General features: G+C 40.3%; 1 protein-coding gene across 3 annotated transcripts in view; it reads right to left on the bottom strand.

The window, feature by feature from the left end:
- col4a2 (collagen, type IV, alpha 2) overlaps positions 1 to 27,188 on the bottom strand; it is a 132,428-nt gene that overhangs the window by 74,865 nt on the left and 30,375 nt on the right. For all 3 annotated transcript variants that reach the window (XM_060929683.1, XM_060929680.1, XM_060929682.1), the window contains exon 4: positions 11,174 to 11,254. In XM_060929683.1, the coding sequence (XP_060785666.1) occupies positions 11,174 to 11,254 (81 nt within the window). The remainder of the gene's footprint in view (positions 1 to 11,173; positions 11,255 to 27,188) is intronic.

Here is a 27,188-nt window from a genome sequence, read left to right as displayed (position 1 = left end):
TTCGAGTAACGCCCGCAAACTTTCGTGTAACGTTCCTCTAACGTGTAAGTAGCGTTTTGATAGAACGTCCTGAATTTTTGTGCACACCCAAAACTATTTTTCACCCTCAGCGTTCGCCGACGTCCCCCGACGTTTGCCGACGCTCGTCTAACTTTCTTGTAACTTTTTTCTAACGTTCTCGACGTTCCTCTGCGTTTCGCAACACGTTACTCGAACGCTGGTGAGAACGTCGTAGTGTGACAGGGCACTAATAGAGTGTGCCGAGTGGATGGAGTAGTCAGTCAGAATGATGAGCAAAACAAGGAAAATTCTTGTACAAAAATAGTTTTCTTTTTATTCTTAAGCCGGCAGTTAACACAAACAGGACAAACAAACAAACAAAAAAAAACCACTGATGACAAAACCAAACAAAAAAAAAAATTCTGGGACAAAATGCCCACGCAAGCTAGGCTACTCTGGCATTACTCACACAGAGCTCAAGTCATGCGTCCTCTCCCTGCCGAGGCCATCCCCCCAATGAACAGTGCAGCGCATATTTAAAAGACTACAGCACAGTCTTAACACAATTAAAATCAATCAACACATCTAGACAGATTTTAACAGTTCTAAACATTTTCACTGCATGCATTACACTCCTACAACAATGTGCAGACCTTAAATATTACAACAAACACTTACTTAAGATTTTTAGACCATTTCTCTCCGCTCTAATGAGCTGCTTTCCCGCGCATCGCGGAAGAAACCTTGAAAAGCGCTTTCAGACCTGCACTTTGGTTTGGTCCCGCACCCGGAAGACTACAGCAGGTAAATGGCTACAAACATTTCTGGCTGATGTCAGATAAACTCTAGCAGAAAAGGATTCAGATGTTAAACGTGCGCACTTAATGAATCTTTACACGCTATTGTTTATAGTGAAAACTAATAAATGCTTGCGCTGTTTAAACCTGTGTCGCGTCTTTTACTATGAAAAGTTGTAACAAATGTACCCGTAACAAAACATACTTGTAAAGCCCCCATTACCAAACCCACAACAAACATACAACACAGATTGTATTTGGAATGTCTTTGCAACTGTGGTTTAGTCCATTGCACTTGACCATTGAAACATGACCAGCGGGAGGAACCGCTGTTTAGTGACAGACGCATTGCGCTCTGTCACAGATGTGCATGCCAGGCGGTGCTGTGAAAGACCTCCGCTATGTCTGCACGCATGCGCAACATCTTCCGTCTTGTCTGATCTGCACATCTGCGCCGCGAAAACTTTGACTACTCTGGCTATGGTAAGTAAGAAAGTAAGTAAAAAAGTAAGAGTATACTATACCCGCCTCTGTTCATTAACGGTATATGTGCAGATTCGGTATAGATGTTCGAAGGACTCCTGGACGTTTATTAAAGCTGCCAGAGCAGCTTGAAGGTCCGTTGGATCGATGTAATCAGACATGCTCTTACTTTTTTACTTACTTTCTTACTTCCCGGGCTGGCATGTACAGTATATGACATATGTATGACGTAAACGCGTACCCGACGTGAGCAGATCCGAGCAGAGTTTCGCGTATTGGGTAGTTTAGACGGATATGCAACGGGGGCTGTTTTTAACTTATCCACTTTGGAAGGCGTTTTCAATTTTTTCCGTTTTTCAGCCTCGGAAACGCCGTCCTCGTGTAGACGAAAGGCACTTCCGATAAAATATTTAGTCGTTTTTACCCGACAGCGTCCTCGTGTAAACGGGCCCTAATTAGACTAAACTTTACAGAAGGCAGTGACTCACATTTTCCTCTTCACTGCTGAAGTCTCTCTTACCCACTTACTGAAGTTTACTTGCTGAAGTCAGTCTTACTTGTTTTCACGTCACTGGAAACCAGTGTGGGGAAATATTGACCAGTACTAATAAATACATTGACTGGTAGATAATTTATAGGATTTGTGGGAAAATCTCAGCTAGGCAGTAGTTCTGAATAGAAAACATTTAGTACTAATTCTGCATTATGCAAATCACAAAAAATATTGAGAATATCAAGAAATCACCAAATTAGCATTTTTTAACTGTTTATCTGAAATCACTATTTAGATTATTGGTTTTACATGTTTGGCTTAACAAATATTTACTAATCCTAACTAATGGTGTGGAATACAGAGCAGAAGCAATTCAAATTGATTACCTTTGTTCCCACAGTGTGATTTACTAAACCTGAGTGTTTGGGAACAGAGGTGAGGGGAGCAAATGAATTGGTCCAAAGACCATGTATTGCGTTTCCATGTCTGCCAGTTGAAAATAAATTCTCCCAGTTATGCCAAGTTTTAATAATGAGAATATTTAAGTAAATTATACCTTAGCGAAATGAACAAACAAACAAAATTTTCAAAAACAAAATATTTGCTTAATATTACCTTGGTAAAGTTGCTGTTGTATTCACCACATGTTTGCACAACAGCATTTAAACAGACACATATCATATTTACCTTCTTAACATTATGTATAACATATACAATCATCTAATTTTATTCATACTGTAGGTTGGACAGTATTTTGGCATTATACTTTGTGTTGTACTTGAGTTACGAGTTCAATTTACTTTTCTGGAAGTTTGTTTCATTGCCAAGGTTTCTGTGGCCACCAGGAAAATTTAGCTCAAAGTCAAAGTGGTGGCACCGATCTCTGTTTCCGTAGCCCTTGGCTTCTCGCCTATTACATAGCTAGGGTTACAGTGGGGGGCTAGTCCTCTGGTAACTGTAAGAGTTTGACTCCACACTCACATCTGTATTGCAGCGTGCCTCGCCAGACAGCAGTAGGTACCATTTTTATGATGGTCTTTGGTATGACCTGACCATGAGTAGTTAGATCAGTTAGATCAGTCTGTCAATCAGTCACCAAAACAATTCCTCTGAATGTACAGTACCAGTCAATAGTTTGGACACACCTTATAATTCAGCTTTGGACACACCTTATAAATATTTTTTTCTTTATTTGTATTAATTAAAAGACACTTCATGCATTAACTCTTTACCCCTTAATGACGACATATGACAACCCCGTGCATATCCCATAATGACGACATATGACGCCTTGTCTAAAACCTTGTCAAAACCTTGTCTTTAGACTTTTTTCTTGTAAATATGTTCTAAGGGTGAACAGTATATACATATACAAGGGTGGCTGTAGCAACTGCTTTAAGGGGTAAAGAGTTAAAGTAATAGACTGTTGTTTCTCTTTACTTAGTTGAGTGGCTAAGTAAATATATGATATGATATAGATTATTACGGTTGTGGAATAGGGCTATTTATTGTATTTTTATTATTTATTGTTTACTGTATGGTCTCAAACGCATTAAGGCGGCAATAAATTCCACTAATTAAATTTTGATGACGCACACCTGTTAATTAAAAAGCATTCCAGATGATGACCTCATGAAGTTGGTTAAGATAATACCAACAGTGTGCAAAGCATCATCAAGGTAAACACTGGCTACAGTGAAGAATCTAAAATATAATTTTTTTCCCTTTTTTTAAAAACCACTTTTTTGTTTACCACATAATTCCATATATGTTCCCTGTGTTATTTCATAGCTTTGATGTCTTCAGTATTGTTCTACAATGTAGAAAACAGTCAAAATAGAGAAAACCCTTCAAAAAATGAGTAGGTGTGCCCAAAACCTTTGACTTGTCTTGTACATATTGCTTCACCCCAATACACTTAGTTTGATGTAATTTATGCAGGTATTGTTCAATAATCACCAGCAAAGTGGCTACCACTTGAGCATGCAATTTGTCAGAATCAGAACTGTGCTTTATTGGCCATGTGTACCAGTGTGTGTGTGTGTGTGTGTGTGTGTCACACAGTGGTGTAGTGGTTAGCACTGTCGCCTCACAGCAAGAAGGTCCTGGGTTCGAGCTCAGCGGCCAACGAGGGCCTTTCTGTGTGGAGTTAGCATGCTCTCCCTGTGTCAGTGTGGGTTTCCTCCGGGTGCTCCGGTTTCCCCCAAAGACATGCAGGTTAGGCTAATTGGTCCAGGGTGTACCCCGCCTCTCACCCATAGTCAGCAAGCTCCAGCTTGCCTGTGACCCTGTAGGACAGGATAAGCGGCTACAGATAATGTGTGTGTGTGTATATATATATATATATATATATATATATATATATATAAGAAATTTAAAAGTTGAGCTCTCTTATAAACCTTACATTATATATACACAAATGCACATGCAAATTATAACCTGTTATTTTGGATCTTAGGAAATTAGGATCCTAATGGTGTAAATGTAGTAAAAAGGTCAGCATCCCACATTACACCATGTGTCCACACCTTGGCTGAATTGTTCTTTTCCAGCATATTTTTTTATGACAGTTACTTTATTTTATGTTGTTATTTATGGCAGTACAATCCTGTTGAATTAACTGCCCTTTGGTACTTAATCATTCTGTTTACATGTCATATTCCCAGCTAGACATTATGGCACAAGATGAAAGTCTCATGTATCTGAGGCTATCTGTCTTCTTCCCAAAAGAGAAATTAGAGCTGTTTAAAACACCCTAAATATCCAAGGGGAAATTTTCTTATTTTCTTCTTATTTATCTCAAATCACAGCTTGTGTCTTGTGCTTTTCTCACACATACAAAGACCCTCTTGTCCTTTAAAGGCAAAAATGTAATGCTGAGAGGCCTTACAACAGCTATCAAGGATACAGTAGCTGCATGTTCAGAGGAATAGGCTGGGGAGGAAAGAAAAGAGCTTCTTTCACCCAAAACATTTAAAGAAATGCAAGGACTTAATAAAGGAATATCTTGTGACCCTGAGTAACTTGATAAAAATAAGCTGACAGAAAAGTAACCAATTCCACAATACCAGTAATATAGACTAGTGGGAATTCTTCATGATAAATCCATCACAAGTGTATGAAATGTTTAATAAATGGCATTAACCTAAACCTGATTGAAAATCTCCATTGCTTGTATAATAAAATACCACCTTTCTGTACAGTGGTGAGGTCAAGGTATGTCATTCAAGATGTGGAATTTCGTCTTCTGATGAGCTTTTTATACATCCATCCATTATCCGTTACTGCTTATCCTGTGCAGGGTCACGGGCAAGCTGGAGCCTATCCCAGCTGACTATGGGTGAGAGGCGGGGTACACCCTGGACAAGTCGCCAGGTCATCACAGGGCTGACACAGAGACAAACAACCATTCACACTCACATTCACACCTACGGTCAATTTAGAGCCATCAATTAGTCTAACCTGCATGTCTTTGGACTGTGGGGGGAACCAGAGCACCCGGAGGAAACCCACACAGACACGGCGAGAACATGCAAACTCCACACAGAAAGGGCCCCGTCGGCCACTGGGCTCGAACCCAGAACCTTCTTGCTGTGAGGCGACAGTGCTAACCACTACATCACCATGTCGTCCGCTTTTCATACGTGCAACTTTAATTTCTTATGTCCTTTTAGGAACTTTAACAAGCTAGTGATTTCTAAGAGCAGACATCACTGCAATTTTAATTGCCATTTTAGCAATTCTGTCTAGACTGGTAGTCGAGAGGTAGTCCATTTTTATACAAGATTCATGATGGTAGAAAATTAAAAGATCAAGCTGGAACCTGACATAAACCACTTTTGCCTATCTTAAATATGTCTAACATTTTACTGGTCAGATCTGTGCAAAGTTTACAGAGTGGATAAAGCTTCATGTCATTCACTGAGTCACAAAATTTTAAAAATCTAAATGGAACATCCAAAACAGAATATCAGCTATAGACATCTGTAAACTGTCTGCTATCAAATGTCACTTACAGGTGGAGGATATTCTACTCAAACCATGGGTTAGAGTACAGGTCAGCTTTCAAAATGAGGAAACAGGGACTGACATGTTCATAATCAAATGGAAAAAAGGGCTCCAAGTTTATCTGATCTTTCCATTCAGAAGTAGATGGTGACATCACAGTTATTATATTCTCTGCTACAGTGTTAGGAGCATATTTAACATTCCATAGAGTTGCAGATGAATGCTCCATGTATTTACTTATGGAAATAGTTCCAATTATAAGTGACCCTGGCCATGTATGTGGTGAAAAAAAGAAAGGCTTTAGTCTGTTTTTCCCAAAAAGAGATCTGATAGTACTCATTGTGCTGAGCATCCGTGTGTCGCTTCCTTTTTCAGGAGTACTGTGCATGGCATTTTCCCACAGTGGATAAAGTCAGTTTAGACATTTCTTCATAGTTATATTCTCTTGTTTTCAGTTTCTATCTCTCTACCACTGCCTAAGCATACCGTATGTCTAAATGAACTAATAGTACAATCATTCATTAAAGATGCCCCTTCTTTAGTTTAGTTCTGACAGAAACACCAGGAAGGATCTGGGAGAACATGAAAACCCACAACTGACCATCATATATAATATTGTTCTTTTATATATTCTGTGTTAACTGCACAACAGTGTAGTTAATTCAGAAAATGTGATGCAGTTTTAATAGGGTAAATAGAACAATTTTAAGTTTTAATAGAAACGGATAGTCACAGGAAAACTGATTGATTTAAAAAATTAGTGTTTACTGCTATTGATAGTAAATTATTTGGTGTACAGAAAATTTTCATTTCATTATTCTCAAAGAGTCTTTGCTTCACGTATTTTCTTTACATATTCTGAAGATTTTTGCACTGTAGATGATGTACATAACATTTCCTGCTATTACAGTTTCCCAGTTGGAACTCACTGAGTCTCATGTATGCAAAGCCACTAATCTGTCTGAAAAATAGCTCTGAAATCTGTATGCAAAAAAGGTTTTCTAGGTGCATTATGCATACCTTACTAGCAATGTATAATGAACAAAAAAGAGGCTTGTTTAATGTATAATGAACAGTGGCCTTGTTTTGGCATTTTGTCACTTTTGTTCAAGGACTTTTGCCAAAATACTCTCATGCCCTCATTTTTGAAAGCACATGCCACCAGAATGTGGCACAACACAATTGAGAGCTGAATAAGGCAGTGGGCGAGCACTAGGCAGACCAAGATATTTGGCCGCCCACTTGTATAAACATATAAACTTAACAATTCTTCTAAACAAACAAGCAGTCCTGCTTAAAATTCCTGTGCAATGGCTCTATTTGGCCTTTATGTTGTTTTCCGTAAACTGTGGCTTCATTTCACATCTGCTGTCACTAAGTTTAGGTCATCTTTCTTCTGGGAGCCTTTCACGTTTATTATTGGATAATGGAATTGAGAAAGGATTTAATGCAGATGTCAAGGTGATAAATATGTGAATCATCTCAAGGGATCATTTAAATGCACTTGCAAATCTGCCTTGTCAAACATGTGTGAATATTGAAGGATATACAACAGATCAAGACCAATGGTGAAGTAAATAATTTGACTATATTTGCACCAATTGTAAATGGTGCAAACAACTCATCCATGCAAAATCTTCTGCCATTATGGTTCTCCTATTTCATGCAGTAAAATGGCTGTTTTATTATCTCTTTATTTGATAGATATAATGTCTTCCATTGTTTGGAAACCAACCCTCCCAGACGACCTAAAGAGGAACTTCTTCAGGGCGACAGTGGAGTCAGTCCTTACATATGGCTCAATCTCCTGGACCCTGACTTCTGAACTGGAGAGGAAGTTGGACGGGGCCTACACCTGTATGCTCCGCGCAGCTCTAAACAGGTCCTGGCGTGATCATACCACGAACAAAGAACTCTACGCCAACATTCCACCCCTCAGCCACTCTATCAGACAACAGAGACTGCGTTTCGCCGGGCATTGCTGGCGCACCAAGCAGGAACTGGCTGGTGAAATAGTTTTATGGACACCCTCCCACGGAAGGAGATCGCAGGGTCGTCCCAAGAGGACATACCCAGAGCAAATAGCAGACGACATCGGCTGCCAGATTGCAGACCTCCCCGCCCTAATGAGCGACAAAGAAGAATGGAGAAGACGTGTGTCGAAGCTTAGCCGAGCTAGCTCGATATAGTAAGTAAGTAAGTAAGTAAGTAAGTATAATGTCTTGGCAGCAAATACAGCTCACACCCTATTAAATTAATTATGTATGCTTGAAAAATTATATACTGCAATGGTTATAAGTTTCTTTCTGTCCTGTTCTACAAAAAGTCCACATGTTAGTCTTGAACAGCCAAATATCACAGGGACCAGAAGAAGAATGTAAGATGAGCCCAGACATCTGTGAGTCTCCAGTTTCCCCTAAAGACAGTATTTATGGATGAATACATGGACAACAGGATGTGGATTTGGCTAGTGTAATATGGATGCTGTGCAATGCTGGAAGATATACAAAGCGCTGGATACATAAACAATCAAAAGAAGAGGACAATAAACAAGCCAAAACAAAAGAAAATCACATGACCTCTTCATTTTTGAGATGCTGAATGGACCTAATTGACCATCAGGGAAAGCCTGGCTTCTCCTTTGTATTTTTTTTTTTACATTGCATTTTTAATGGTAGAAGCACTAAAAGTAAAACATGTTATTTAGGGAAACTATTCCAGAGTAAGACAAACTCTGGCACTTAAAGCTCAACTCTGAAAAACAATCAAACCTTCTTTCCCTTTCCGGTACAGGGCAAGGAAGAAAGATAGCGCTGACAACTTGACCCATGCTCAGGAGACCCTTTGCATCCTGGTGTTTGCTGTGGAATGTTTCCTCTCTTCCTTACTCCTCCTTAAAACAACTTCCTTTCACCACAGTAAGCATAAGGTCACCCCTATGTTGTACAAACAGTCCGCTCATATGCAACCTAGTTCATACTTGTAGTGACAGTGCAGTGTAGTTCATGAGTAAAGCTGTGTGAACTAAACTATTTACTTACAGATTGTCTTTTAATCAACAGAAAATATTTGTCAGATCATTTTGTGCAATTCTAGGTTTGTACCAGTTCACCTTTAAGTAAAATCCCAGAATTTGAGACTGAAGGTGGAAAGATCTATTTACTGTACATTATACAGCTGCCTTCTAGCAGAACTGAATTCTCCATGGAGGAACGTATTTGGCTGAAAGACTTCAAACATTTAATGGTTATTAAATGTCTGAGGCCTCTTTAGAGCTTTGCTCTCCCATTATTTCATTAAGGCATATTGTTTAGTCTACTACTATGTGCTTGTTCTCAAAACATATGGTCAGCTTCTTTGAAATGTCTCCCACTCCTCTTTGCAGTTGACCTTATGAGCCTTCCTTGGACACACCAAAAAATTGGAAACATGAAAACATACAAAGACAGGTGCGAGAGACATCAAACCAAAAAAGATGTATGCAACTGATCTATGAACTTTGAGGTCAAAATGAGAGGGTGTATACAGTGGGGCAAAAAAGTATTTAGTCAGCCACCAATTGTGCAAGTTCTCCCACTTAAAAAGATGAGAGAGGCCTGTAATTTTCATCATAGGTATACCTCAACTATGAGAGACAGAATGGGGGGAAAGAATCCAGGAAATCACATTGTAGGATTTTTAATGAATTAATTGGTAAATTCCTCGGTAAAATAAGTATTTGGTCACCTACAAACAAGCAAGATTTCTAGCTCTCACAGACCTGTAACTTCTTCTTTAAGAAGCTCCTCTGTCCTCCTCTCGTTACCTGTATTAATGGCACCTGTTTGAACTCGTTATCAGTATAAAAGACATCTGTCCACAACCTCAAACAGTCACACTCCAAACTCCACTATGGCCAAGACCAAAGAGCTGTCAAAGGACACCAGAAACAAAATTGTAGACCTGCACCAGGCTGGGAAGACTGAATCTGCAATAGGTAAGCAGCTTGGTGTGAAGAAATCAACTGTGGGAGCAATTATTAGAAAATGGAAGACATACAAGACCACTGATAATCTCCCTCGATCTGGGGCTCCACGCAAGATCTCACCCCGTGGGGTCAAAATGATCACAAGAACGGTGAGCAAAAATCCCAGAACCACACGGGGGGACCTAGTGAATGACCTGCAGAGAGCTGGGACCAAAGTAACAAAGGCTACCATCAGTAACACACTACGCCGCCAGGGACTCAAATCCTGCAGTGCCAGACGTGTCCCCCTGCTTAAGCCAGTACATGCCCAGGCCTGTCTGAAGTTTGCTAGAGAGCATTTGGATGATCCAGAAGAGGATTGGGAGAATGTCATATGGTCAGATGAAACCAAAATAGAACTTTTTGGTAAAAACTCAACTTGTCGTGTTTGGAGGAGAAAGAATGCTGAGTTGCATCCAAAGAACACCATACCTGCTGTGAAGCTTGGGGGTGGAAACATCATGCTTTGGGGCTGTTTTTCTGCAAAGGGACCAGGACGACTGATCCGTGTAAAGGAAAGAATGAATGGGGCCATGTATCGTGAGATTTTGAGTGAAAACCTCCTTCCATCAGCAAGGGCATTGAAGATGAAACATGGCTGGGTCTTTCAGCATGACGATGATCCCAAACACACTGCCTGGGCAATGAAGGAGTGGCTTCGTAAGAAGCATTTCAAGGTCCTGGAGTGGCCTAGCCAGTCTCCAGATCTCAACCCCATAGAAACTCTTTGGAGGGAGTTGAAAGCCCGTGTTGCCCAGCGACAGCCCCAAAACATCACTGCTCTAGAGGAGATCTGCATGGAGGAATGGGCCAAAATACCAGCAACAGTGTGTGAAAACCTTGTGAAGACTTACAGAAAATGTTTGACCTCTGTCATTGCCAACAAAGGGTATATAACAAAGTATTGAGACGAACTTTTGTTATTGACCAAATACTTATTTTCCACCATAATTTGCAAATAAATTCTTTAAAAATCAGACAATGTGATTTTCTGGATTTTTTTTCTCATTTTGTCTCTCATAGTTGAGGTATACCTATGATGAAAATTACAGGCCTCTCTCATCTTTTTAAGTGGGAGAACTTGCACAATTGGTGACTGACTAAATACTTTTTTGCCCCACTGTAAGTGTGAGGCATAAAATATAGGTATTTCAACAGTTCTATGATTTGCTATGTGCTTCAGACCGAATGCATATGAAATAATTTAAGCTGGCCTGCCAATGGTGCTAGGCTTTTGTGGTGTTGTAATTAAAAAAGACCAAAAAAAAGACCATCATTATCCTCTCACATTGTTTTCTAATGATCTAGGCTAAGACTAGTTTCAAGTCAGTATAGATGGTAATGATGAATAGTGGATGGTTGGACAGATACCGTATATACACTTACCCTTGCACCTTTCTCAGGAAAGCACTGACACCCACCGCTGCAGTCTCTGCCCCCACATATCCCACTGTGCTTCTTACCACCCTAGAAAAGAAAAGACAATACACAATCATAAGCTTGAAGGCAATAAAAGCTGTTTACCACAGACTAATTAAGCTTGTGGGTAAGGCTCTGCTAATAAGCCTATTTATGTCCATATTCAATGTGCTAAATGGCTAAATTTGACCTAAAATGTCCCTGCTACACAAATGTATCAGATTTGGCAGCTATTTTGTTGGGCCACCATTGAGATATGCTAATCATATTCAGAACTTAATGCTCATATTATGCCACACAATAAACCAGGAGGGAACCACGAGTCCCTGCCATATAGTGATCATAAACTCTCCATGCCAATATGATGGGTGAATGAATAAGTGAATGTACTTTTTTTTAAATGGTACATTTTATATTACAACGTGTCTTACTGGACTGTTTTAATCTAGATTTATTTTAGTGATGGTTCCTTTTATTTAGCTTGTTTTTTTAATGAACACATACATTTATTTACTCACCTATCTTATAATCTTGGTTGAAATGGTACATTACAAAACAGACTGTTGTCATTGATTAATTAGGCCAATTAAATATTTCCATACCCTGTTGACTAATTATGTCTGTAATGTATTTTCAACAACTTAATGTTATGTGATATTCCACATACACCTAAGAGGTCATTCACAATCACACTGTAGATGCTCTATAAGTCAAGTGTACACATCCCTGGAGACTCCATTCCAAGACATGACACCAACTCTTCCTACACACGTATTCCTCAGACTTCTGAACTAAGCCTGTCTGCCCATGGAGCCACATGTCAGCATGGGCCTCCTGTTTCTCCATACAAGACAAGAAGAAAACTGGTTTCTTTTATTCCTGCAGTGCAAAGATGTGGAAATGTGAATTGAAGGAATTCTGTCTTGTTACGTAGACATGAGATTTTAGATGTAATACATACAAAGACCACATTGAGTGATCTGGCCTCCACCACAAAGAGGTCCATTTAGAGATTCTGTCTCTAAAGCTCAAAACAGATATTTAAGTGTCTAAGTAATGCAATGTCCTTAATCTTATTCTTGAAATGTAATATTCAAATACAACGCACAAGAATTAGGTTGAACAGTTGCTATACAACAATTCCTGAGTGCAAGTAACTGTAACAGATGCATCAACTGTGTTTTATGGGTTAATTGCAGCTGTCCACAGACATGACAGCAATGTCTAATCTTTGGAATCTTCATTTGCGAACTAGTCATCTTGCAAAACCGTATGTGGGATATCCGGGAAACTAAAAACAGTCTTCTATCAGATGGAAAAGATGAAAGACTAAACCACAGGACAAGCATTATATAATGTGGAAACCCAAACAATGAGGAAAAAGAGTGACCAATTTTAGTTTATTGCTGAATATTTGATTACTGGAGAGGATGACTGTGCTCTTTCCTGTTCCCAGTCCCCATCTCCCCCAAATTCACATTTTCCACCATTTCTACAATACTGTTTTCCCTGACAGAACCAAATGATCACCTAATGGAAAGTTTTGGGTCAAGTGAAAATCAGTGTTAATCTAAGTGTCATGTGTATGCATGTGGTTGGATTATTGGTTAGGCATTACAAACTCATGAATCAAACAAACCACGTGTTAAGAATATCTCATCTCATAATTTCACTGCCACTGGAACGAAGTTCTATCAAGTCTGTCATTAGCTCTTACAATATACACTCACCGGCCGCTTTAATAGGTACACCTTGCTAGCACCGGGTTGGATCCTTTTTTGCCTTCAGAACTGCCTTAGTTCTTTGTGGCATAGATTCAGCAAGGTTCTGGAAACATTCCTCAGAGATTTTGGTTCATATTGACATCATAGCATCATGCAGTTGCTGCAGATTTGTCAGTTGCACGTTCATGACGCGACTCTCCCGTTCCACCACATTCCAAAGGTGCTCTATTGGACTGAGATCTGGTGACTGTGGAGGCCATTTGAGTACAGCAAACTCATTGTCATGTTCATTAAACCAGTTTGAGATTATTGAGCTTTGTGACATCTTGCTGGCAGTAGCTATCAGAAGATGGATACACTGTGGTCATAAAAGGATGGACATGGTCAGCAACAATACTTGGGTACGCTGTGGCATTTAAATGATGCTCAATTGGTACAAAGGGGCCCAAAGTGTGCCAAGAAAATATTCCCTATAGCATTATACCACCACCAGCAGCCTGAACCATTGATACACATCAGGATGGGTCCAAGCTTTCATGCTGTTTATGCCAAATTCTGACCCTACCATCCGAATGTTGCTACAGAAATAGAGACTCATCAGACCAGGCAATGTTTTTCCAATCTTCTATTGTCCAATTTTGATGAACCTGTGCGTATTGTAGTCTCAGTTTCCTGTTCATAGCTGACAGGAGTGGCACCTGGTGTGGTCTTCTGCTGTTGTAACTCATCTGCTTCAAGGTTCAACGTGTTGTGTGTTCAGAGATGGTCTTCTGCATACCTTGGTTGTAACGAGTGGTTATTTGAGTTACTGTTGCCTTTCTATCATCTCAAACCAGTCTGGCCATTTTCTTCTGACCTCTAGCATCAACAACGAATTTTTGCCCAGAGAATTGCCACTCACTGGATATTTTATTTTTTTCGGACCATTTTCTGTAAAACCCTAGACATGGTTGTGCGTGAAAATCCCAGTAGATCGGCAGTTTTTGAAATACTCAGACCAGCCCATCTAGTACCAACAACCATGCCACATTCAAAGTCACTTAAATCACCTTTCTTCCCCATTCTGATGCTTAGTTTGAACTTCAGCAGGTCATCTTGACCATGTCTACATGCACCGAGTTGCTGCCATGTGATTGGCTGATTAGATGTATGCATTAATAAGCAGTTGAACAAGTTTACCTAATAAAGTGGCTGGTGAGTGTACATTATTCATATACTGTACATATTTCATAAATAATATTCCATCAAGGGGCGGCACGGTGGTGTAGTGGTTAGCGCTGTCGCCTCACAGCAAGAAGGTCTGGGTTCGAGCCCCATGGCCACTTTCTGTGTGGAGTTTGCATGTTCTCCCCGTGTCCGCGTGGGTTTCCTCGGGGTGCTCCGGTTTCCCCCACAGTCCAAAGACATGCAGTTTAGGTTAACTGGTGACTCTAAATTGACCGTAGGTGTGGATGTGAGTGTGAATGGTTGTCTGTGTCTATGTGTCAGCCCTGTGATGACCTGGCGACTTGTCCAGAGTGTACCCCGCCTTTCGCCTGTAGTCAGCTGGGATAGGCTCCAGCTTGCCTGCGACCCTGTAGAACAGGATAAAGCAGCTAGAGATAATGAGATGAGATATTCCATCAGTCATGCCATGCCCAAACAGGAAGTTTTAGGCCAGGTTTCTGCCACAGATGACTGAAGGGCCTCTTTTAAGAGACTTCTTAAAGAGATTTCTGTTCATTTCTCAGGTGTGAACAGGTGAATGTGTGATAGATGAAATACCTGAATTCTTTAGTGTGCTAAAGTGTGCCTTAAATATGATGTCAGGTTGAACAGAGTCAGTGCTGGATGTTGAGTAAAAGCATTATGTAAAGGCACGAAAGGAAAACTAGTTGAGTTCTGCACAACAGCATGTGTTCAGTAATTAACAGAAGGTCACTGGCTGGTCCATACTGCAGTAGGCAGCATCTAAAGCTCACAGTCAAAAATCACAATCAGATAAACAAGATGATAAATAATGAGGTCGAATTCCTCAGATAATTCTCACTATAGTAGGCCCAACCTTTCAGACTATTTTGGCAAAAAGCAATCACAATATAATAAGCTATACTTAAAAAAGTGGTGACCGAGTGACCAATTGTCAGGTTATAAACAAAAATAAAACAATGCATTGTTATGGCCCGTAAATAAACTGCAGCTCCCGTGGTGGAAAAACATTTCTCTTGATCACATGGTCCAGGAACATTCACAAACACACTTCATAAACAACGAAATCTTAATCTGTGTGAAACCTGTATATTTTTCTCTTTAATAAACAAAGAATTTAAGCAGGTAAACAGAGAGTGCAATCCAGATAAAATAGCTGACACTTGTGCAGTGGAAAATGGGGAATATGCACAGAAAAAAAAACAACCAAACAAACAAACAAAAAAAAAGGCCCAGCTAAACAGTCACTACAAAAGAGAGAAACTGGTGCACATTTGGTTCGTTAAAATTATTTTCAGAGTGTTTGTTAAAAAATACTTGTGGTGGCAACCCGCAAAATGGAGTTCTTGTAGGCCATGTTCAAGAGCAAATAACATATTTCATGATAATAAATTAAACAAAGCATAAAAAACCCAAGGGAAAACCTAACCCAGCTCCACTCATATTCTCCAGCTAATATACTGCTACTTTTATGTGCAGTACCAGTCAAAAGTTTGGACACCCTTACTCATTCATAGGCTTTTCTGTATTTTGACTATTTTCTACATTGTAGAACGATACTGAAGACATCAAAACTATCAAATAACATATGGAGACATGTATGGAATTATGTGGTAAGCAAAAAGTGTTAAAAAAACACAATACAGTATGTTTCATAGTTTAGATTCTTCAAAGTAGCCAGCGTTTACCTTGATGACGCTTTGCACGCTATTGGCATTATCTTAACCAGCTTCATGAGGAAGTCACCTGGAATGCTTTTCAATTAACAGGTGCCTCGTCAAAAGTTAATTAGTGCGATTTCTTGCCTTCTTAATGCATCTGAGATCAAACAGTAAATAATAAATAATATAAATACAGTGAATATCCCTATTCCACAACTGTAGTAATCCATATTATGCCAAGAATCACTCAACTAAGTAAAGAGAAACAACATCCATCATTACTTTAAGGCATAAAGTGACTTTTAATTAATAAAAAAAAGGAAAATCATTGAATTAGAAGGTGTATCCAAACTTTTGAGTGGTACTGTAGGCCACAGCATAGTGCAATAAGCATAACACGCTTAAAAAAACCTGATTAAAGACACATACTCACTGTACAGAGTGACAGTTACTCAGTCTAATTCATACATAATTACACATGATTACACACATTTTGCATTTGTAAATGAGCTTGCTGTTCAAAATCAGAACGTGACAGCTAGACTCTGACAAAATGAACTGTAACTGCAAAATTACATTGGGAGGATCCTTGGGACATGTTTGCCATTTGTAGTCATTTACAATATGTGTTCTTGTTGTGCCTGCTATTGTACTTCAGCCTCAATAAATGACACTGCAGAGCATTTTGAATGACCGTTTCTTTCCACCCCTCCAGACAAGATCTCTTCAGAATCACACTGTTGAGGGTGTTGGCTTCAGAGAGACGAAGGCTCAGCCACTGTCACTTCAGAGTGACTGCAGTGAAGGAATTAGACATTACCCTAGTCTTAGGTCTGTATAGATGAAAAAGCTGACAAGGTGTACTGTATATCTAAATGAAATGTGCTAGTTGTGTACACTGATGTATCAAAAACATAAGAGACCACTTGTTATACAACTGAACGACCATATTCAATGGTTTTTATTCATAGTGAAACATTTTCAGACCCCCCAGAACTAGACAGGGGAATTCCCAGTCTCATTCCACAACCCTGACACATGAATGCTCTGAAACTATGAACGTCCGTCTCAATATTATACTGAAAATGCATGTGATAAAGCATACTGGACATACGAAATCTATTATTAATTAAATTTCAAATGTTATTAAAATGTGTAATATTAGTAATTAAAAAGTCAGTTAACTTCCTTAAATAACTGCATACAGAATGTGAAAAAATCCGTGAGTGAACTACAGGAGACCTTGCAACTTCTGCTATATTTTGGGAGTAGAACGTGACAGGAAGATTTTATGTGATTTATGTGTTTTCTAATGAAATGGGCAATAGGGTAAGACATGCCTCCCAATTCTCAAAGAGGCTAGTCTTTCCTGACCAGTCCAAACTTATAGCTGTTTGTCTCTACAAAGTGTAGAAACAGAACACACTGCTGCACTGAAGCATTTTAATGAATACTGTCTATTGCTAGGGACACTTAGGGCTTCCGGTGGTACTGGTGGAAACTACATAATGAGGCTGTTTACTGTATGGAGGTGATTCATTTTTACTGTGTTTTGAACAAGACAGGCTAGTCTCTTTTATAGCTTTCTAATGTCAAGGCTAAATGTAATCACTGAATTTAAGTCTGTTTTATACTGTGCCATTTCGGCAGTCTTTTAAGATTATTACTTGTCACACTGTATGAGATGATCCCGATTAAATTTTGGAAAATTCTATAACAGACTGTGCGATAACGTGTTCTTCATGTCAGATAACATTATGAAGATGCTCCACTAACAGACCAGTGATTAAAGAAAATCACTATGTTCTGCTTATGGCCTCAATCCGTACGATCTGGACTTATAATGCATATAATGGATTTGCATAAACAGAAACAAGTCCTCAGTATAATATTAGCAATGTAATACACATTTTAAAAGGCAAAGAAAAGGAGTTTGAAACCATTCTTGGCTAGGGAAAAAGGGATAACATGAAATGCCCATTCTAAACCATGAGCTTGAGGTAATAAAGATTGATGTTTTCTTTCCATTAGCATGTGCGCTAGCTTTGCAACACACTGTACAAGAGATTCAGGCATGCAGGCTGTTAATGTTATATTAGTTAATGTGGGCAAGTATCTTAAATTGCTTTCTCAAACAAAATTTTATTCCATATTATGTGAAATGTTTTGCCTCCCTCCTATGCTGTCCTCAAGATGGTTTCATTTAGATGAGTGTCATAGCAGAGTTCACACTTGGAGATTTTAAGCAAACTTTTCTGACACTGCCAAAACTTTGTAATTGGCCGCCAGTGAGCCCAGGACCTTCACATTATGCATTCTGAGACTGCCTCAGTCCCAACTTCTGACCAAAGAAGTGTAATTTTGTATGAGGCCCCGGGTTCAATCCCCGGCATCTCCACTCATTAATTTGGGCGGCACGGTGGTGTCGTGGTTAGCACTGTCACCTCACAGCAAAAAGGTTCTGGGTTTGAACCCAGCGGCTGGCGAGGGCCTTTCTGTGTGGAGTTTGCATGTTCTCCCCATGTCTGCGTGGGTTTCCTCTGGGTGCTCCGGTTTCCCCCACAATCCAAAGACATGCAGTTAGGTTGACGTAGGGCGGCCTTGGGCTGAAGTGCTCTTGAGCAAGGTACCTAACCCCTGACTGCTCCCTGGGCGCTCTGGTGTGGCTACCCACTGTTCTGGGTGTGTGTGCACGCGTGTGTTCACTGCTTCAGATGGGTTAAATGCAGAGGATGAATTTCAGTGTGCATGTGACAAATAAAGGTTTCTTCTTCTTCTAATTTTCATCTGTGACAATAAATCTTCAAACCCTTTAAAGATTTGGGATTGCAAGTGTTTGTTTCAAACAAAGCAGAACATTTCCCAAAGCAAATAGCTGCCCGAGTGGGCTGTTCAATTTCACAATCCAATGGTCTCATACCTTCAGTAAGTTCAATAAATTATATTGCCAAGTAATCTGATATATCTGATGATTGGGTGGTTTATAGAATTAATGAAGTCCTTCTTCCTGTAACAGTAAACAATCTGCAGTCAATTCTGAGCACATGTGATTGCACCAGAACTAACAGTAAATAAGAGCTCCCTTATTATGCAAAGGCAAATGAAATTTGGGTTTATGGCTTTGACGTAAGAACCTTTGAAGTGTGTTTAGTTGATCAAGCCTGATGACAGTGTGATGACTCAGTGAAGTTACTCGAAACACTGCATGTTTGTATTACTCAGTGGGCACACTGTGAGATGCTGCATATTCCTTGTCTAATTACAAATCAGATAGTTCAGACAGGGCGGCACGGTGGTGTAGTGGTTAGCGCTGTCGCCTCACAGCAAGAAGGTCCTGGGTTCGAGCCCCGGGGCCGGCGAGGGCCTTTCTGTGTGGAGTTTGCATGTTCTCCCCGTGTCCGCGTGGGTTTCCTCCGGGTGCTCCGGTTTCCCCCACAGTCCAAAGACATGCAGGTTAGGTTAACTGGTGACTCTAAATTGACCGTAGGTGTGAATGTGAGTATGAATGGTTGTCTGTGTCTATGTGTCAGCCCTGTGATGACCTGGCGACTTGTCCAGGGTGTACCCCGCCCTTCGCCCGTAGTCAGCTGGGATAGGCTCCAGCTTGCCTGCGACCCTGTAGAAGGATAAAGCGGCTAGAGATAATGAGATGAGATGAGATAGTTCAGACAGAGCGGAAACTCCATGGTCAAACACTTGAGCAATGCTGTGCCTATTGACTAACCGCAAGCACACAACTTCTCCAGCCACTTACACAATATTCTCCCAGCTCTGAGAACACATCCTTAGCTAAGCCAGATGACAGGTGTCTGGCACAAACTGAGCTACAGATGCCAAGTTCCAGGCTTTTTTGCGTGAGAGCTAGAGAAAAAAAAACACCAAAACACACACAGTCTCTGTAAACTGAAGCTTTTGACAGAGACTTGATTTGTGTGATACAACAAAAAAAGAGATTGATAATGGCAGATGTCTCCTGGTGCTCTAATGCTATATTCATTTATGAGCTTTTTTTCAACAGAAACTGTAAATGAACTAAATGAAGTGGAGAATTATTGAAAATGAGTCACAACTTACTAGCTTGAGAACTGAAGCAATTTAACAAGGTGTGAAATAAAAGGGCTTGATTTGAAAATGCATCAGACATTAGTCAGCTTCATGAGCATTGTGCATTTCGAGTGCCATTGGGAATGTTGTTACTACTTATGACGGCTTCATGGGGAAAAGGGCATCCTGAGAAATTCAGAATGTTTCTTACAGCTACCAAATATGGACATGCTGCTGGTTCTGATGTTTTAACATTGATTCCAAACATTTTTTTGACTTGTACTCTGACATTTTAATGTCTGCCCAGTCTATTAGCTGATAGAGAAGACAAATTTGGAGTAAGATAAGATCTACACTATATCGCCAAAAGTTTGTAGACACCTGACCATCTCTCTCTCTCTCACACACACACACACACACACACACACACACACACACACACACACATTTTTGAACATCCCATTTCAGATTTAAGCTGTGTTCACATATATACCGGTACGAAAGTGGTATAACTGTATCGATACAAAGTATACCGGTACAGTTTAGTGCATCTGTCCACACCAGCGAGAAATGTTTGCAGTTTTCTTTCACGGTAGTTGAAATGCGCGTGCGCGAAATGTTTCCGTGGTTACCGAGTAACTTCCTTCCGAGAATATGGCGGATGAAACAACATGTGTGTGCTTTTTGTTGTCAATGTACAGTCTGTATTTCTGGTGGTCATTTATTCAGTCGAATCGTATAAAACGCGCGAGGCAGTTGAGAAAGAAACAAAGAAAACGAATCTCCGTTCTTCACTATTTTATTCAGCGAAGACATCGATTGAGGTGTGTGATTTTGCGCATGCGCATTATATTTGTATCGATACAGAGCCGCTTCATCTGTCCACACTACAGCGAAGCGCTACAGTACTGATACTGTACCGGTACGAAACCCATACATTTGTGGGTTTCGTACCGATACAGTTATACCGCTACAGTACCGGTATAGTTGCTAGTGTGGACAGGTGTTGCGGTACGAAAGTAGTATCGTATCGGTACAAAATCCCTAGTGTGGACAGGGTATATGTCCCCCTTTGCTGTTACAATAACCTCCACTCCTCTGGTAAGACTTTCCACTAGATTTTGGAGCATGACTATGGGGACTTGCACATTCAGCCACAAGAGCATTAGTGAGGTCCAGCACTGCTGTCAGGTGAGGAGGCCTGGCATGCAGTCAGTATTCTTGTTCATCCCAAAGATGTTCAGGGGGTTGAGGTTAGGGTTCTGCACAGGTCACTTGAGTTCTTCCACTCCAACCTTGGCAAACCATATCTTCATGGAGCTCACTTTGTGCATAGCGTCACTGTCATGCTGGAACAGGTTTCTTAGTTCCAGTGAAGGGAACTTGTAATGCCACAGCATACAAGATATCCTGTAGAGTTTGGAGAAGGCTTGTATATGGATGTGATGGTCAGGTGTCCACAAACCTTTGACCATATAGTGAATATACATATTTATGTAGTGATCTACATAAATAAGAAGTAGTCTTTATACAGTATTCATGTCCTAAAATGGAGATTTGAGCTATAGTATAATCAAACATATTCACTAGACAAATTAACAGCTTTAAGATATTCTTAAAGTATCCTAAAAGTTTATGAAATGCTAAATCTCAGTGTATTTGCTTATAACTTTAAGAATTCTTATTGTATAACTTGATGTGACTTTCCATGACTTCTTAAAGATAACAAAATGCTGTTAAAAAGAATATTTAAGATGTCACTTAAAGTTACTAAGTTTAACATATAAATGGACTTAAAGTTACTCATACTTTTAAGAATACCAATAAAGAGTCTTAAAGTTACTAGTATATTTAATGAATTTAAAAAGTTCAGTAAAGGTACTTAAAATTACTACTAAATTAAAGGGCTGGTATTAAAAATACCTTAAATACATTACTAAATGTAAGGTTCCTTTAAGGTTTAGAGTAAATGCAATTAAATTCACATTTTCACCCAGTGATTTGTCCTTTTCAAATGGCAAAAGAAAACAACAACAACAACAACAACAACAACAAAACAACCAACAGAGCTACAAGATTCTTAGCAAAGCCATTTAAGTATAAAGGTATTTACAATGATAAAATGGTTTTGGCTTAGTTTCATAATATTTCCCTTTACTGACTCATTGAATGCATGTGTTGTTCTCATCCACAATACCAAAATGCAAGTTAAAATAAGATTTGACTTTTATTCTATTTTATTATTCTTATAATCAGTTTAAGCTAAAATGAAAAAGCCCAATGTTCTATCTAACTACCTAATTTGCTGGCTCAGTGCAGGTTCTGCTACAGAATTGCTCATTTGTATTGTGATAAGGTCCTGGGATCTCATAACTTGAATCACTGAAAGATTTCTGAACCCTGACTTTCTGCCCTTTGACTACTGACCTCTGATCTGAGCTGTGATCCTATCTGCATGAAAGGCTGACCCTGACCAAGTGTCAAAGGGTAACAGTGATAGAATATCTGCAACACAAGACCCCACTGAATCAGTGATCACCAAACTCTGGACTTCAAAAAGGCTAGAGATAATATGATGTGAATTTCTGTGACAAACTGAACTGAAGTTAATTGACCACATAGTGAGAGCCTATAATTCTGTTACTTTTATATCCAGGTGTATTCCCTCATCACACCCAGTGTTCCTGGGAGAGGCTCCAGATCCACCATGGCCCTGATCAAAATAAAGTGGTTACTGAAGAGAAAATAACGAATTAAATATTTGTGCCAGTCAGTGGAACCCATGCTCTCATTCACTTTCAGTAAGCACTTAATCCTGGTCACAGTTGCAGTTGACAGTCCAGAGCCTACTTCACAAACACAGGACACCATGCATGCACACACACACACACACACACACACACACACACACCTGGAGTCAAATTATTTCAGCCAATCCACCTACTGGCAGGGCGGCACGGTGGTGTAGTGGTTAGCGCTGTTGCCTCACAGCAAGAGGGTCCTGGGTTTGAGCCCCGTGGCCGGCGAGGGCCTTTCTGTGCGGAGTTTGCATGTTCTCCCCGTGTCCACGTGGGTTTCCTCCGGGTGCTCTGGTTTCCCCCACAGTCCAAAGACATGCAGGTTAGGTTAACTGGTGACTCTAAATTGACTGTAGGTGTGAGTGTGAATGGTTGTCTGTGTCTATGTGTCGGCCCTGTGATGACCTGTCCAGGGTGTACCCTGCCTTTCACCCGTAGTCAGCTGAGATAGGCTCCAGCTTGCCTGCGACCCTGTAGAACAGGATAAAGCGGCTAGAGATAATGAGATGAGATGAGACCTACTGGCATGTTTTTGGGAGGTCGGAGAAAACTGGAGAACCTGGAGGAAACCCAAGTGGACAAGGGAAGAACATGCACAGAAACTCCACACACAGTAACCTGAGCTCATGATTGAACCATTGATCCTGTAATTGTGTGACAGCAATACAAGTTACTTTTATCCCTGATGCTCAATTCTATCCCATCCCTGCGTAGTCACTCTACAGTGATTTGCTGCTGTGATCATGGCACTGAGGAGGAAATTTAACCCCTAACAAGAACAGGTATATAGGGAAACCACTTGACTGCACAGGAGAAAGGTATCCCACCTTTCATCCATCCATCCACCTATCCATTATCCGCAACCTCTTATCTTGTGCAGGGTCGTGGGCAAGCTGGAGCCTATCCCAGCTGACTATGAGCAAGAGGTGAGGTACACCTCGGACAAGTCACCAGGTCATTGCAGGGTTGACACAGAGAGACAAACAACCATTCACACTCACATTCACACCTACGGTCAAGTTAGAGCCACCAATTTACCGAACCACATGTCTTTGGACTGTGGGGGAAACTGGAGCACCTGGAGAAAACCCACGCAGACACGGGGAGAACATACAAACTCCGCACAGAAAGGCCTCCGTCAGCCACTGGGCTTGAACCCAGAGCCTTTTTGCTGTGAGGCGACAGTGCTAACCACTACACCACTGTGCCGCCCCCTCCCACCTTTCAAGGAATAGTTAATGGTTTAATGAGTATGAGGGAGGAATGTGTCTTGTGTGTGGGTTTTGTCAGACAACCCTGTGGGCTGCTATGCTTCCTGCATGTAAGGGATTATGAGGTATCTGTTAAGCAGTAAAAAATGCTAGCAATGCCAGCACACTCCATCCGGTTTTCCTGAACATATCTCAACTGCTTCCTGCAAATATACTGATATAATGCGTGATGAGAAACAGTGACAGGTTCAGTGCAAATGCTTTAATATGGCTTTTCAGTGAAATGAAACATCTGTTCTGTACAGCTGGGGAGATACAGTCCATATACATATATCCATGTGTATTTGTGTGGGTTAGTAAGCTAATCTCCTTTAGTAGGCTAAACTGAGGCTCCGTGGCTATATTCCAGAGAAATGATTACAAGATTCAGAGGCAGAGCTGGGTATGGACTGAAAAAAAGGGATTCCTCAACATTAATTACACATTGCCAGCCAATAAGAAGCTATCACTATCCCTAATTTGTATAAAATTTGTCTGATTTAAATACTGAGCAGACATGTAATGATATATAGTGTGATGATAAATTGTGAGACAAATGTATGATTATTTGAATCGAGGAAATAAAAAATGAACCATGATTATTATCACGCTGCATAATCTCTTAGTTTTTCTTAGCTGTCATTGCATTGTTTAGACATCAGAAGATGCAATACCATACAATAATGGGAATACACGTGACTTCACCCCAGGCAGAAGTAACACAGCTCTAATGTCGCGAAAACACACAAAAAGCAGATCTAAAATGGGAAAGAGTTATTGTGTGATTGATTGTACAAATATATTTAACAAGAAATCAGAGCTATCTTCATACAATTGCTGAAAGCTAAAGAAAAGGGAAGGAAAAATAGAGGGAGGAGGAATGATTCTTAAAGGTCCCATGGCATGGTGGTTTGTTGATGCTTTAAATGGGCTCGTGGAGGTTTCCGGATGTTATATTCGCAGCCTTTCTCGAAATGAACCCTCGGCACGTAGATATAGCCTCCTGGGAGAAAGCCCCATTTCAGCGCTTTTCCCAGTGTGTCGTTTTGCTAATGAGAAGCATGGAGGCGGGGAAGGGTAGAGGGTGGGGGCGGGTCTTATCATTAATATTCATGACATGTAAACGTGTTACCTCTGATTGGCTAACAGCACTGTGACGCTACCTCCAGTGGGTCAGAACAAGCGGATGTGGGTGTCTTACTATGGCGAGAGAGAAGGAACAAACCACGAAGGGAAAAATACCGCGCGCTGACGTCATTAAGGTGCGACGCGAGGAAATAAAATAAATTCAACAAATGTTTCGGTTTTACTGAACAAACAAACAAATAAAATGAACGAGTGACTTAAAAAAAAGAATGTGGGTGTCTTTGTAAAAACTGTTTTGATTGGCTATTATAACAGAGCATGCTGCATGCTTTTTGGTTTTGTAGCGCAGAGTACCTGGCTAATTGCAGGAAGCAGTTAGCTGCACAGCTAATGTAGCCATTGCAAGGCTAACGTGGCACCGATTTTAAAACACGGCAAAACATAAGCTCATAAGTTACAGTCAATTTCCAGACTAAACTCAGTTTAACAGAGCATGCTGCATGCTTTTTGGTTTTGTAGCGCAGAGTACCTGGCTAACTGCAGGAAGCGGTTAGCTGCACAGCTAATGTAGCCATTGCAAGGCTAACGTGGGACCGATTTTAAAACACGGCAAAACGACTTAACAGTTATACACTTACTTGTTCGCTGTTTGTGGCTGATGCGGCAGGGATGCTTGGTACGGACCCAGGCTTCAGTGACAGTTGATGTGCAAAACCTGCCCTGTACTGTCCCAAGTTGTGGAAACATTCCTCAGGAAAATGCTTCCGACAAACATACACCGTCTTAGGTAGACTCGACGGCATATTATTGAAGTAAATACAATTAAGCCACTGCGTCTTCAGGGGCTCTCCCGTCGGCAGTAAAAACAGACTCCTTTCTGTGTTGTCACATCCATGTACAGCGCAATTTCCATGTTTCGCTCGCTTAGGTGATGCCATGTTGTTGTGTCCTCTATGGTCTCCTCACTACAACTGGGCAGGCAATTCATACAGTGGGTGGGAATCCAGAGGGGGGGCGTGGGGATCATCTCCCTTGCTGACATAGTAAAGGGAAGAGTTTATCAATGCGCCGTTTTGACGCGCCATTCTCAAATGTTGGGCATAGTTTGGTTTACACATTATGAAATTTCTAGCCACTGGGGTGACTTAAGAAGGTCAGAGGAACTCATTTTAATGTTAAAAAACCTCAGAAAGTGAAAATTTCATGCCACAGGACCTTTAATAAAATAAAAGCTTACAATTAAAAGGCCTATTTGTTATTCACTTATTTCATTTTTAATAAAATGAATATTTTAGTTGATAAAGAATGGGAAAATACATGTTGCATTTTTGGTGATAAATTTTCTTCATTTGATATTTTTTCAAAAAATATTGTAGGAAAATCTAATCGTGAACGTAATATCATAAATGAAATTGAATCATGAATTGGGTGAATTGTTATATGCCTAATACTGAATAATTTCTGGATTATTTGAGACATGCATCATGTCAAGACCAAACTCAATAACCCTTAGTTTTGTGTGTGTGCAGTGTGTCTTGAATGCACTCTACCTTGTATGCACAATGGGCCACACCTTCACCTTAAGCATCTCATTCAGAAACATTTTTAGACATAAATTATAATAATCCAAAACTGGTAAACCCTTCCTTATCAGGATTTCTCCTTCCACAAGAGAACACCAACATCTCAGATCCAGTGGAACAATGAGAACAGACAGAGAGCCTGGAAATGCCATTGTTCAGAGGGAACTACATCTCAATGACCCCTATGTTGGCAGAATGTGAGCCCAGAGAAAAGAAAAGAGAGAAATGTCACAAGAGGGAAATCTGCCATGAGAAGGCACATAAAGGGCATGTTATGGCTGGGATGACTGACTCATCCTAGCCAAATACAGTTGTTCTGTTCTGCTCTTAAACTAAAGAACAAGTGTACAAACAACTGGGTTTAAACCAACCTCAGATATGCAGACGCAAAAAGATAAAAATCAGCCTGAACAGCAGAAGCCTGAACAATCATCCAGACATCATACACACCATTTGTAATGTATAATGCCAGGATCAGACTACACAATATTTTTGTCTTTCACAATGGTTACCAAGTCAGATTAGGCAATCATAGTGCCATAAATTCTTGCCCTGTCTTGGTTGGGAGACTGGCAACACAAGTCTGACCCTGACCAAATATCATTCATGTCCTTGCGTGTTGTGACCTTGGAAGAGGAGGGTCAAGAA

This window comes from Neoarius graeffei, chromosome 9, assembly GCF_027579695.1.
Source record: "Neoarius graeffei isolate fNeoGra1 chromosome 9, fNeoGra1.pri, whole genome shotgun sequence".
Classification (NCBI taxonomy): Eukaryota; Metazoa; Chordata; class Actinopteri; order Siluriformes; family Ariidae; genus Neoarius; species Neoarius graeffei.
The sequence above is the reverse complement of the archived record's forward strand: the minus strand, read 5'-3'. Positions and strand labels throughout refer to the sequence as shown.